Below are 15,534 nucleotides of genomic sequence, written 5' to 3'. Positions count from 1 at the left end.
ATTACAATAAAATGGCCTTTCTAATACAGTTGTGGGAATAAAGAATGGATCTTGTCTTTCTTTCTAACTAGCCAATGGTGATTGGCTTTCTATTTATTTAGTTCTCCTTTGATATCTTTGAAACCCCATTTTAATTTCACAAATGAAAGTGCTGTACACCCTTTGCCGAGTTAATATTGAATAGCTTATGTTCATAGCATTTTGAGGTAGCACACAGAAATACAATTAATTTATATCCATTAACTTGGCTAAGCTCTCATTTCCAATAATTTGTAGATTCTTGGAAATTTTCCATGCAGAAAATTGCATAAAAGATGAGTTTTTTGTTTCTGTCGTTCTGTCTTGGATTTTAAAAATACATTCAGTTTATCTCTTCATTTATTATTTTTTATTTATTATTATATTGTTTGTGGGTAGGCACGTGTGTGCACATGATGTGTGAATATGGGCACATGTGCCACAGCACATAGGTGGAGGTTGGAGGATGACTGTGTGAAGTTGGGTCTCTCCTCCACCTTTACGTAGGACCCAGGTATTGAACTCAGGTTGTCAGGCTTTCTCAGCAAGTCTTTACCAGCTGAGCCGTCGAGCCAGCCCCCTTCAGTTTGTTTTAGCTACCATACTGGGGCCCTCCAAAACAATACTGAATTTAAGCAGTAATAACGCACACAGGCTTTGTTTGATTTCTGATTCTCTGTGTGTCTGTTTGCATGTGTGTCCATGTGTCCATGCATGTCTGCACATACACGTGAAAATCAGAGGTAATTTCAGGTATTACTCCTCAAGAGCTCTCTACTTTTAGAGACAGGGTCTCTCACTGGCCTAGAACTCACCAAGCAGGCCAGCCTGGCTGGTCACTGAGTCCCAGGGATCTGCCTGTCTCTGTCTTCCCAGTACTGGGATTACAAGTGCACACCACCACACCTGGCTTTTATTAAACATAAATTCTAGGGATCGAACTCAGATCCTGCACTGTCAGCAATTTAGTGAAGAAAATACATGCCCAGCCCTGAGTTCAGATTCTTAGTGAATATTTCTAATATTTGGTTAATATGTTTTCTAAGTCTGAAAACTTCAGATGCAAGTAAGCACAATATTAGCGAGTTCTGTTCAAATGATGATGTAAAGTGGACATTCTTAAGGCCATTATGTAGCTGTAACTGACAATAGTTGGGGTGACTGCCCAATTCACAACGGTTCCTTCGTTTATGCCACATACTGGGGGAAGGCCCAAGTCGTGCACTCTCTCTTTGCCTTTGGTTAGTCAAGAGTCTACGTGATCTTAGCTAGTCCAATCAGAAGCTCAAGGATTGCTTCTCTTTTCCTTCTGATTTGCTTTGTTTGCTCTGGCTTTTCATTTTAAATATACCATGGGAGGGCTAAGGACACAGCTCAGTCAGTAGAGCGCTTCCTTAATACACACAAAGCCCTAGGTTTGATCCCTAGCACCACATAAAACCAGGCAGGAAATAAGGAGCAAACAAACCACAGTGAATAAGATAGGCCTTATTGTTTAGAAAGAGATTCACTGTTATGGCTCACTGTTCTGTGAATCTGAAACACCTCCCAGAGCCTCATGCATTAAAAGCTTTGTGGTCAGCTCTGACTTCATCAATGACCCAAGCCACTGATGGAGTCATAATGTGATAACATTCATTACAAAGTGGTGGAGACTAAGGAGTTGAGTTGTGGTTGCAGGAGGTAGGTCACTAGGGGTATGCCCATGCGAGGTACACCTTGTCCCCAGCCTCCTTCCTGACTGCTCTGCTCCCCCAAGCCTTCCTTCCTTAGTACAGGCTTGGAAGTGATGCAGTCGCCAGGAAGTGATGGGGCTAGCCAACCACGGGCTCAAAGCTACTGGAACCATAAACCAAAGTAAATGCTTTTCCTTTAAACTGATTGTCCCCAGGGTTTGTGACAGGGTTTAAAAGTCGGATACACTGTGACACATAGTGTGAAAGAAACAAACTGAAAGAACAAGGCTGGGAGTCTGTGATTCTGACCGCCCTGGGCCCTGCCTACTCTGGGACCCTTCCTATAGATAAACCAGGTGCCCTGGCATCTTCACAACTAATTTCCCATCTGTCTTACAAATAAGTGTCCTAAGAGAGAAACACAAACAGATCACACATGGGCTAACAGAGGGCATTTTGGTACTCCACGAACAGCCAAGACTTTTTAAGTTATGAATTCTGATTCTTTTTAATATGTTATTATTTTTATTTTGTGTGTATGAGTGCATTGCTGGCATGTATGTAAATGCACCTGTGTTGTGCAATGCTCACAGAGGTCAGAAGAGAGTGTCAGATTTCCCTGGAACTGGATTACACATGGTTGTTAGCCGACAAGCAGGTCCTGGGAACCAAACCAAACTGGTGCTCTTAGTTGCTGAGCCATCTCTCCAGCCCCTAATTTCTGAATGTCTTAGTGGTCTGTCAGTTGTCCTTTTCCATCAGTCCACTGCTTTACTGCACTCCTTGAAGCTTCTCTTCACAAGTTCCTTTATTAGCATTTTACTCACATACTGTATAACTACTTAAGTTTATTTTTTTCTGTTCTTTAAAGTTAAATTCCTAATCCACACATTAAAGAACTTTTGCAGAATAGTTACATAGTAGGTTTATAAATACTTGCCTCTTCCAACATCAGAGTCATATTTGTGCCACCAAGTGTCAAAGAACAACATCAAACTGCAGCTTCTAAGTACAGTAAAGACTAGCAGGTGCTCAACACTACCAGTGAAAAGGGGTGGGCAGCCCCACGGGGCACATGCAATTTTAAAAGTGAAAGGGTAGGGAACCCGAAGATGGTTCGAAGGGTAAGATGCTTGCTGTGAAAACATGAGTTCCAATTCCCAGAACCTACGTAAAGCTGGACCTGTAGGTACGTCAGTAATTCCAGTTCCCCACGGCAAGATGAGCAGCAGGTTCAGGAGGAGCCGCAGACCTGCCGCTGGCCAGACGCAGTGCTGAGACAAAGAGGCTCTGTCTCTAACAAAGCACAGAGCGAGGCCCACACTCAAGGCTCTCCTGTGACCTCCACATACATGGTCACACTCACACATGTAAACACACATGTGTCATACACGCACATACATGTATACGCATGTGTGCACACATCATATATGCAAGTGCATATAAAACACACAGCACACACATATCATACACATGCATAAAATATATCACATGTGTGATACACATATCATACACATATACACACATCACACACATTCATACCACACACATGCACACATTCACATACAGACATCATACACACATATCACACATACATATCATAAACACATTATACACATGCCATGCACAGACACACAAATACACATACCATACAAGCACATATACACATATCCACACATAGCACACACACTACACACACATGCACACACACATATACATACATATCATATGCATACATCATACATATCTCATACACATATACCATGCATGCATATCATACAGATATCAGACACATACACACATATCATACACCTATCATACACACAGACACACATCACACAGACATGCACACATGCATGCACACATACATATACACACATCATACACACATATACACACATCATATACACTCATCACACACACATCAATCATACACATTATATACACATTTACATACAGCACGCATATATTGTACACACATATCATACACACAAAGATAAAAAATGAAAAGATAAAAGCTAAAAGACAACAATATGACATACAACTTTAAGCCTCCAAAGTAAAGGCGGCTGAACCTTGGGGATGAACAGCAAAGGCAGAAAAGGAAAGGAAGAGAGACAGGGACAGAGCGACTAGAAGTCCAGGTGTGGCATCCATTTGGAAGTTATTGTTGTGCATGAGAACACTCACAGCTGTGAGCAATAAAAACCTTTCCCAGGGAGTTGTGCTGATGTAGCAAAACTGAAAAGGGAATTTTCAGCACAAACAAAAAAAAAAAGGGAGAGAAAAAGATGAAAGCATTTACCTCACACATCCTACTTAAATTGGTTGCATTTTCAATAACATTATCTGGGAGGAAAGTTTCTTTAAATCCTTCCAAACAGTCAACAATCATAAATAAATAAACTAAAAAAGTGGGTTGTGGGAAACAGTAAGATATAGAAAGACAAGATGCCCATTTTCATGTATCCACTTACAAATCTTTAAATTCTGCAGTTTCATACATAACCATAAAAATAACATGACATCAATTACAAGAAAAAAAAAATTCATGCTCCGTTACCAAAACCAGTGTGCCAAAATACAAACGTATTTTAAAGTTAGCACAACTTAGTCATTGGCAGAGAACTTGTAGCAGAAACACTGAGTTTTGCAGAGGAAAGTTCAGCTTTCATAGAGCTCACTTTCTCGTGCTTGGTGGGTTTCACCTCTGTGGCCACGATAAAACACCGACACGAAGCAGAGGAGGAAAGACTTTATTTTGGCCTATAGCTCCAGAGGGAGACTCCATCATGGCAAGGACAATAGGCACCAGGCCAGAAGGCATGGTAGCAGGATCGGGAGCTGGCTGCTCACACTTCATCCACACACAGGAAGCAGAGGGAGAGAACAGGAAGTGGAGCGAGGCTGTAAAACCTCAAAGTCTGATCCCAGTGATGTATTTCAAGGCTCTACCTCCTAAGGGTTCTGTAACTCCCCCAAACAGCATCACCAGCCTTGGACAATGTCTCCCCATGGAAACTGTACTTCACTACGTTCATAGAGCTATCGTGTAGATTATAAGACCTAAGACTATGTCCTGTTCAGGCTTCAAGACTCAGATCAAGCCCATCTTCAGTGAAAAGATTTCTCTGCTCCCCACAAATGGTAATGTTCCATAACAGCTTCCATGTATGCAACGTAACTCTCATTGTATGTCTATTTGATTCTGGAATGAGACCCGTGGTAGACCTTCCTAAGAGCATATGGCCACCCCTGTGGCACCCCACCCACCATGACATTTCCTCCCTATCTTACTGATTCCTCACAGACTGCCAAGTTAATCTCTCCTGAACCTCACATTGATCCTATTCTTGCCTTTAAACAGCTTCAGTAACTCTCACATTGCTTCTAACAAACTCTAGAACATCAAGGCCCAGGACTTAAACCCAGCATATAGCCAAAAAGCAAATCGGCCTTGGAGAAGCCATCCACGAAAGTGTTTTCTCACTCCTGGAGGACCCCAAGCAGGCTCATCCACCTGTCTGCCAAGCCCACCCTGCAATCTTTCAGCAAATCAGATGCTGCTCCCTGGGAGTCAGGACCACCTCTCAGTCACTCTCTTCAAAATGCTCTCTCTTAGCAAAATGCCATCAATCTCCACCACAGGATTGTGAGGGCTGTAACAAAGATGGCGTTTTAAACAAGTTCGTAAGCCTCTCTGTAACTGAGAGTTGGCCTCATCATGCCCATCCATGTGTACGGACTATGCATTAGATACTGCCAGACGTCTTTTAAAAACCCAGGGGGTGCACTGGCAATCCTTTCCTACATTAGAGCTGAGAATACCAGATGACAGGCTAGGACCATAACAGAAATTTCAATAAAATAGGTCCAAAATTATATTCTGGGTAAAAAACTATATTCCCAACACTTGTGCTCTGATACCTTACATATTAAGCCATTAGCCTAGAAATTTTTCCCCTAACTAGCAAAATCTTCCCAGTTTTCACAATCCCACTCAAATGTCACCATTTCAAAAAAGTCTCATGCTAATAGTCTGACAAAATCGGTTTTTCCTTCCATGATTTATCTTTAAAGCTGAAAATACACCTTTATTATAATACCATTCCTGCAGAGATACAATCAGTAAATAGTTGCTGAATACAAATGGGTTTCTAAATGACAGTTCCCTTAAATAATTTTAATTCTCAGAACAATTAAATAGCAAGCAAAATAAAGATAACCTATATCTGCTGGACAAATAAAATAAATAGAAAAATGGGTTATCTTAGTAATTGCAGAAATTATATTAACAAATCTTTTCATAACTACATATAGCATTTAGCACATGATTCATGCCATGGAATCTTGTGTGGCTATCTAATTCAGACTTGTTCTTCTTTTAATATGCTCGAACAAAGCAGGATTAGTAAGAAATAAAGAAGAGACTCACCAGTCTACGTCTTTCTTCTTCAACTGCAATAAGTAGTCTTGCAAATTCCTTCAGTGACTGAGCTATTTAAAAAAAATAAGAAAGAAAAGCATTAATCCTGTTGCTAATATCTAATTACATGGCAGCAAGCATTACAATGAAGCTAGGCTATTAATTTGTACGTTTTATGTGACTTTATGTTTGCATAATGATAAAAGAGTATATACAGCAAAATCCTACTGAGTAACAGCTATGGATTAGAGAGGCATGTTTCTCTCTGTCTTGCAAATTAAAGTCTAGCACTTTGTCTTCAAAGATCCCAGAACAAATATAGTTTATGTGTTTTGTATTTATGTATTTAATAATATATAAAACTTGCATTAAAATAATCCTGGGATCCCTTCTCAATAGTGACCTACAGATATGAAATAATTGTTTCTTACTCTATAAAAAGCAATAAAACTGTCTGGCGATGACTCAGTTGGTAAGAGCACTTACAGAATCACAAGGACTTGAGTTTGGACCCCAGCACGCATGTAAAAAGTCAAGTGTAGCTATGAATGTGCACAACTACAATGCTGGGGGTAAGGAGAAGACAGGAGGACACCTGGAGCTCACTGACAGGCCCTGTCTCAAAAGAACATGATGACAAGCACACACTGGCTAGCCTCTGGTCTGCACACCTGGGAATCGGCACTCAAATCCATATGCACACTGGGGGGCGGGGGGCAGAACCTTGTACTGTGTATGTATACTTAGTAGCAGTGAGTAATGCAAGGTTCCTCACTGAATTCTACAAGCCCAGGGAACATCGATATTTGAAAACAGAGTCTACACTCTGAAGGCATCATTTTCTTCCAAGAGACTTTTAGATCTGTGCTACCCAGTTAGCATAAGCATGTCAGGAGCCTGTTAGGTAAAAAGGCAGACTCTGGGACCCCATCCTCCAATTTTGTGTTTTAATAAGATCCAGAAGTAATCTCTTTTTGTTTTAAAAGTTCCAAAGTGAACTGAGAGGAAAGCGCTAAGGATGAGGGTTCAACTTAGCATGCGCTAAAGCCTGGACTTGGCCTCTTTCTGCACTAGAGGGTGAGGGGGCACAGGAGAGGGGAGAGTTCAGAAATGCTGAGTGTACTCTCCTGTCTGGTGGGAAGTCATCTACATTAAAGGAGAATCAGGTATTCAGAAACTTGGGGATAACAAGTCAAAAATAAGAAAATAAATTCAGTGCATTGCAACAGCGTGTCCTTGAAAACGTGTGATTGCCAATGGCAATTATGATAATTCTCCTTCCTATCAATTTTCAACTAATAGTTAATTATCAGTTAACTAAATTCACAATATTTGAATTACAAAATGGCAACACAAAGTGAAAGAAAAAATTATTTTTACATATATTTTAACCCTTACCTTCTGTGTCCTTATTCATTAAGCTTTCTGTCTTGCCTTTTACTCATACCAATAATGAAAATATCCTGGGAGACTTGAAGTCTAAAAAGTCTTGCATAAAGCCTACACTATAGGCAGGTAAGTGGGGAAAAGGAACAGAAACGGGGCCAGTGAGGTGGGTCAGTAGGTAAGGCATTTGCCATGCAAATGTGAGGAAGGGAGTTCAGACCCAGAACCTTCATAGAACGTGTCATGGTGACACACATCTGTGATTCCAGTGGGATGAAATGGGAGGTGGAGACTGGGAAATCCCTGGAAGCTCATAGGCCGGCTGGTCTAGTGTGTGCCGTGTGCCGCAGTAAAGCCCTATCTCAAACAAGGTGGAACAAATACGCAAGCTTGTCCTCTCACTTCCACACTTGCACTGGCATATGCAAGCCTGCACCTATACATACATACACACACATAAACACACACACAATCATATATACATGTGTACCATATAACCACATACGTGTTAGTTACTGTTCTGTTTCTGTGATAAAGCATCACGACAAGGCAACTTATAGAAAGAGGAGTTTATTTGGCTTATAGTTCCAAAGGGATGAGAGGCCATCATGGTGGGGGAGACATGACAGGGGGCAGCCAGAGCAGAAAGCTGACAGTTCACATCTTCAAGCAGGCACAGAAAGCAGAGAGGGGCAAACTGGAAGTGAGCAAGTCTAAAGCCCACTGCCAGTGACCTGCTTCCTCCAGCATGGTCAAACCTCCTAAAGGTTCCATAACCCTCTGCAAACAGAGCCACCAACTGGGGACCAAGTATTCAAATGCTTGGAGCCTATAGGGGGAGAGGGTAGTCTCATTCAAACCACTACAACATACAAACAAAAAACAAACAAACAAAAGAAAAGATATAAAATAAAAAGTGTTAAACACACAGAACTCATTTAGGAGGAAAAGAAATGTTCTTCATTCCAGAATTTGAAATTCTAGGGGCAAGACTATAGCTCAGTGGTAGAGTATTTGTCCTGCAAGTTTTAAGACTCTGGGTTCATCAGAATGGTCGTGACTGCATGCACAAGACCTATGAAAGTCCAGGCCAGACAAAATCTCAGCATGGGGTGGGGTGGTAGGCACACAGTCCTACCCCTTGTGGAGGAACTACTAGCTCTGGGAAAGGAAGAAGCAGTTTTCTTGAGGAGTGCAGCCCTGGTAGGTTGACCCTGCTCCAGGGGGTGGAACCACACACAAGCACTTTGTGGAAATACAAATTGGATTTGAGGTGTTTTAAAAACAAGCAAACAAAAAAGAGGACATCAAGTTGGGGGTGGGAAGGAGATGGGGAACATGGGGGTGACTATGATCAAAATGCACTGTATGAAATTCTCAAATAATAATAAAAACAAGACACTTGTTTCAATCCCCTCAACAGCAAGAACACTAAGTTTTTTTGAAAAATTAAAACCAGAATTCTAACCCAGTATTTGGCTTTTCCCTTTTCAGAACTAGCAGGCTTTCCAGCAACAAGGTGGTGTGAGACACTATCAGAACTTCCCATTAGATTTTTCGTAGATACCATAAAAGCAACCAAGAATTGCTTGGGAGACTCAGGTTAATCTGATAAACACACCATTGGCTTAAAAATAAGTTTATAGTTTTTAAGTTTAGAAAAAATGGCGTTTCAGTTTCTTCAGAAATGCTGATACAGTGCATGCCAGTTTTGACCATAGTTATGTTGGGCTGTAAAAAATTTATTGCATAACAGATTATAATTGGATATTTATATTTAAACGATTTTAATTGGAGGATCTAACAGCATATTATATTTGGTACTTTCTATGGATCAATAAAGCTGCCAAAATGATGGCTGGCTGCTGTCTACAGAGCTCAGAGTCTGCTGGTGAGCTAAGGAAGACGTCCACAGAGCTCTGTGTGACGAGAGGAAACGGGACAAGGCCTACAGAGGAAGAGGCCAAGGTAAGACAGCTGTGACTGTCAGAACAGGCGGGAGCAGAGGGGCAAGGACCAGGTAGAAGCCTGTATAAGGTGGTACATGAACCCCCATCAGCATCAGGAGCATCATCAATGCTCCTCAACCTTCCGATAAATGTCAAAAAGAATTCAGGCCAGGTGCCTGGTTTTTTTAGGATTTGCTTTATTTTTTTTATTTATGTGCATGTGTCTATGTGAGTGTATGCCATAGGTGTGTGTTTGCTCAAGGAGGGCGTCAAATTCCCTGCGGCTAGAAGTACAGGTGGCTGTGGGCCACCCAGCATGGGTTCTGGGGACCAAACTCTGGTCATCTGGAAGAGCGGTATATGCTTTTAACTACTGAGCCATCTCTCCAGTCCCTCAGGTGCCTCCTCTGACCAGAAACTATTGGATGAAGTATTCTAACAAAACATGGAAATAAACCAAAAGAAGAGACAGACTAGGAAAGGGGCACAGGGCTGCACAGACACCAATGGCAGCGCCTGGATGATGCAGAGAAATCTAAGGACAGCTATGCAAGGGCAGAGACTCCTGAGGAAACTGCGCTTACCTAGAACCAGGGGAGGGTTTTAGGAAATATACCTTGAGGGCAAAGAAGAGAGCTGGCCAATCTGAATGTGTCTATATTTTATTAAGGCCCCAAAAAACAATTCAGGCAAGTGTCACTGCTTCTGACTGCCCACCAGAACGAGACAGTAAGACCTCACAGCTGACCACACTACATGCTGTGGTCACAAAACAGAGAGAGATCATACTGGAACTAGGCTGAAAGCTTTCTACCTGCTGGCTAGAGCTCAGGGTGCTCAGGTGCTAAGCAGGCTGCTGGGGGGCAAGTGTCAACAAGTCTTACTCAGCTGTGGACCCTTGTGTGCTAGTCTACCAACCTCCAAGCAAGATGTGCCCACCGTGCAAAAGTGACAACTCTGTTAGAAAGTAACCAGTTTCTGACTGGATGGAGGCCCACTCCACAGGAGAGAATTCATGTCTAGTACTGTGAAGCTGCTCAAAATCCTGTGGCTGGGGAGATCATAAGCCGAAGTCGGGGAGCGATTGCTGCCATTTTGTCAAACGGACATGATGCGCCCACCAAACTGCAGTCTATCTACCTGTAGATTAGTGCAGCTGTCGGCTTTGACCAGGCTTCTTCTTATAGTGGTAAGGAATGACTGCAGAAACCTATAACTGGTCAAAGTGATGAGAATGAGTGAATGTTGAATGCTTGGCCGTAAAGGAACATCTACATCATCCCCTTGGCTCAGGGAGCATCACAGAAGGGGCAGAAAGAAGGTAACCACCACAGGAAGTGGGGGTGGGGTACAGTAGACAGTTACTTTCCAGATGTGACCTTACCACTGCATTCTTGAACTCACAGCAGCTGTGACTGTCTATGCAAGTCTGTACAAGATGCAGGAAATGGGAGGAAGTCACAAGCCTCACCCCACTTTCCAGAGGACTTCTATGCAGTTAATGGTTGATGGGGGAGAGAGAAATATTTTCTTTAGTAATGTAGCCACTGGTAAGGTGCCCATGGTCATTTAAAAAATACAGTAGAAGGTAGATTACGTGGGAAGAGGCAGAGGATCAGCAGGAGTGGTAGAGGCACAGGAGATGGTAACAGGAGGGTGAAAGACACAACATATACAGGTATGAAAATGTCATATTGAGCCCCATTTTATGTATGATTAATATATGCTAGTAGAAAAATTTATTTAAAAATTCTACTGGAGTATAGTTGTAAATTAGATTTCTTTCGGTAAGGAAAGTTGATGGAATAGTGTTGGGTGGTTTAATGGTTTAATGGTGTCTTGGTGTTTCTCCTGTTGCTGTGATAAAACATTCTGACAAGAGCAACATAAGGAGGGGAGACGAGGAGAGATGGATGGAGGGAGGATGAGAGGAAAGGTGGGAGAAAGGGTGGGAGAGAGTGAGCCAGAACGAGATGGGAGGGGGGGAATCACAGCCAGTCATAGATTACGAAAACAAAGTCATACAAATAACATAATCATAAAAAATAAGTTACTGCCGGGAGTGGTGGTGCATGCCTTTAGTCCCAGCACTCAGGAGGCAGAGGCAGACGTATCTCTATGAGATCAAGGCCAGCCTGGTCTACATAGCAAGTTCCAGGACAGCTGGGGCTACAGGGAGACCCTGTCTCAAAAAAGACCAAAATAAATAAATAAATAAGTTACTGTGTTGAAAGTAATATATGCAGAGTCACTATAATATGAATATTAAAAATTAATGTTGTCAAAATTGTTCTACTGTATTGACAGAAGGCTGGTGCAAGCCAGTTTGAATTCAAGACACTTATGATAAGAGCAGAATGTCAAGAAACAGCAGGACAATCACGCTCTAGATAAAAAAGAAGGGGAGGTCCGGGAGAGATGGCTCAGCAGTTCTGAGCACTGCTGCTCTTCCAGAGAACCAGGATTCAGTTCCCTGCACCCCCATGGCAGCTAACAATCATCCATAACTCCAGTTCCAGGAGATCAGATGTCCTCTTCTGGCCTCTGCAGACACTGCATGGTATAGGTGCACTTACATACCTACACACATACACAATAGTAATAAAACTTTAAAAAATATAGAGAAGGAATGGTGAGGTTTGAAGTAGTCTTTGAGGGTAAATATAAGTAATGGGGAATGGTAGCCACATCAGTTGCTGGTTCTGTTAAACAACAAAATCTGTAATTTTTAAAACAAAAAGTAAGAACTTACCAATGCTTTATTTCCCTACGTAATAAGCTAAAGTGTGGTAGGGCTCCGAATCCATGTGAGAAGATGTCCCCCAAATGAAATAACATCTATGATTAAAAAGGCTGTTGAGGGGCTACTTTGGAATTGCATTCCAAATTGTCAGGGCCATGCCACAGCCACTGGCTCAAGGTGATGGCTGACGTCCAGTCAGGGAACCGACTCAACTGCAAAGCTGCACTAAGTCAGGCTTGGACCACGAGTAAGGAAACGTGGGTTTTCATTTCTCTTCCTCCGCCTCTCCTTGTCCAAAAATGAGTGATGCTGCTTTCTACTTTGCTTCAATGGTTTTCTGTCTGTTTCCCATATAAGTACTATTTATAAACTGGGTAAGATAATAGTTGGTTATAATGGAGATGTCTGAAAAGATGGATTTTAACATGCAAAAGCAATTGAACGTCTGGTTCGCCACAACAAAAACCACCCACCCTCCAGCAGTTTTTTGGGACTGGACCCAATTTGTCAAGAAATTTTGTTCCTTCTTTTTCTTTTGTTGACTTTTCAGGGAAAAGATTTAAAACGGCAACAACAAAGAACTAAAAATTGTTCTTTTCAAATAGCACAGTTTCAGTTCCATAAAAGTACACATTTTTGGTCCAAATGAAGATACGCGAGTTCTTTATTTCCTGTATGTGAAAATAAACATAAGGGAGTGGTAAATATTTATCTCAAGAATCAGTGGCCCACTAACTGCAGAAGCATACACCTGAAGTTTTTCCCTAACTCTACTTTAGTTATAATGACCTCGTAGTACTACATTAGAGTACATGAGAATTAATTGCACAAAGTAAACATAAAAGTCACAAGCTGGTATCAGGCAAGCTAGATTTTAGGAGATTCCTTGGGAATCTCCACTCAGTCTTCCCACCCTCAAAGTCTGGAAGGGAACTCTGCCAAAAGCAGACAGATCCAGCTGTTTATGCATCCCAGGAGTCAGCTAGGGATGAAAGGAAAAGGTCAGCATTGCTGGTTCACAGGGCCACCTCTAAGATGCCTTAAAAGAGATCATAGCGGCAACTGAAAGCAATTCCTCCAAAATCAGGAAGAAGTCAAGTGTGCCCAGTCCCACAGTTCTAATGAATACAGTACTTGAAACTTTATCCAAAGTAATTGGGCAAGAGAAAGAAAAAGAAGGGTTGCAAATAGGAAAGGAGGAAGCTAAGTGCTCCCCACATGCAGATGATTTGACTCTGTACTGAGAGAGTTCTAAAAGGGCTGGGAGAGGGCAAGAGTCCAGTTTCCAGCACCCATCCACCTACCCACCTTGCCCGAACTCCAGTTTCTGGGGATCCAATGTCCTTCCTCTGGCCTCTGCTGGCACAAAGACACACACACACACAGACACACACACAGACACACACACACACACACAAACACACACACGTACACACATATATATACACATAAATAAAAACAACCATAAAAAACAACCTAAAGACTCCACCAAAAGACTCTTAAAACGGGTAAACAAATTCAATAAAGTAACAAGATACAAAATGAACACACAAAAATGAGGCTGGTGATGTAGCTCAGTGGTGCGATCCTTGTCTATTATGGCAAGGTCCTGGGTTCAATCCCAGCACCACACATCACTGCACATGCACGTGTGCACATTAGCGCCTTCATACCACTAAGGTAATAAGCTTTTTTGGGAGGGGGGGGATCAGGAAAACAAAGTGATTCACAGTATTAAATAAGAAAATAAAATGAAATAAATCCTAGGAATAAAGATAACAAAGAAGGCAAAAATACTTCTATAATGAAAAGTATAAAACAAGGGAAAAATGAAGGAAGCACTAGGGGATTGAAAGTCTTTCAATCCTCTGAAAACGACCACAATACTGAACGTAATCCACTCAGTCAATGAAGTCTGCATGAAAATAACAATGACATTAGTTTCAGAAATAGTTTTTTTAAAAAATCCAAGAATTCAAATGCCCCAGAGCAGCCAAAGAAATCTTCAGCAAAAAATAGCAATGTGGGAGGCACCAGAATGCCTAATTTCAAAACATGCTGCAGAATTATAATATGATAATTGGAACTGGAATTCTTGACATAAGACTATCAAGCCATTGGCATGAAAACAGACACATAGACCAGTGGAATGGAGTGAAGACCCAGAAACAAACTCACACACCCGCACCCATCCATCTCAACAAAGGTGCCAAAATGCACATGGGAGAAAATCTATCCTCTTCAATGGACAGTGCTGAGAAGCAGTTCTTCCCTATGTAGGAGATACAACTTAGATCCTTCTCTGTCATCCTGTACAAAACTGATTTAGTTTCATTTCTCTGGCTGTGATAAAATATCCTACAGTAAGAAACTTAGAGGAGAAAGAGTTTATTTGATCTACAATTCCAGGTTATAGTCCATTACTGAAAGGAAGTCAAGGCATCTGGAGCTTGAGACAGCTGGTCCCATCACATCCACATTCAAGAGCAGAGAGAATTGAAAGCAAAGATGTTCACATGGTTGTCTGGACTCCACTGGATTTCTCCGTTCTTTAACAGCTCAGGACACCCCACATCAGTCCCAGGGCATGGTGCTTCCCACACTGGGCTGGGTCTTCCCACATCAACTAAGATAATTAAGGGAATCCACCACAGCCAACCAAATATATGCAATTCCTCACTGAGATTCTTCACAGGTGATTCTAGGTTGACTGAAGTTAACAATTAAAGGTGACCATCACAAAAACTCAAATAAAAACAGATCAAACACCTTCACGTGAGACCCAAGACACTGAAAATACCAAAATAAAATGGGTAAACACGTCACCGTAACGGCACAGGCACAATTTCCTGAATGCAAGTCAACAGCTTAGGACATAAACGCAAGAACTGACACATGCCATTGCATCAAATTAAAAAGCTTCTGCACAGAAAGGAATTAATGTACTGAAGAGATAGCACAGCGGGACAAAATCTTCTCCAGCTATTTATCCGATAGAGGACAGATATCCAAATGTATAAAGAACGCAAAAAATTTAACAAGCAAACCAGTAATAATCCAATAAGCAGTCAAATGATCAACATATTTCTCACATGTGGAAGCACAAATGGCAACAAATATACAAGAAATGTTCAACATCTTTAACCATCAGAGAAATACACATCAAAAGTATAGTCAGATTTCATCTTATCACAGAGTAGCTATAATCAATCAATCATCAATTAATTATTTAAAATAAATGCTGGTCTTTCTTTAGTGCTGAGTAAAACTCCATCGTATATATGAACCACATTTTCATTATCCACTCATCATCAATTGAGGGACGCTGAGGTTGCT

At 41.5% G+C, this 15,534-nt stretch overlaps 1 protein-coding gene across 1 annotated transcript in view; it reads right to left on the bottom strand.

Moving 5' to 3' along the window:
* Positions 1–15,534, bottom strand: part of Arhgap42 (Rho GTPase activating protein 42) — a 311,085-nt gene that overhangs the window by 167,734 nt on the left and 127,817 nt on the right. Inside the window, exon 3 of the mRNA XM_008848669.3 lies at positions 6,130–6,191. Within this exon, the coding sequence (XP_008846891.1) occupies positions 6,130–6,191 (62 nt within the window). The remainder of the gene's footprint in view (positions 1–6,129; positions 6,192–15,534) is intronic.

Source organism: Nannospalax galili, unplaced genomic scaffold (genome assembly GCF_000622305.1).
Source record: "Nannospalax galili isolate Female #2095 unplaced genomic scaffold, S.galili_v1.0 scaffold824, whole genome shotgun sequence".
NCBI lineage: Eukaryota > Metazoa > Chordata > Mammalia > Rodentia > Spalacidae > Nannospalax > Nannospalax galili.
Note: the sequence above shows the minus strand (reverse complement) of the source record. Positions and strands in the feature narration are given on the sequence as shown.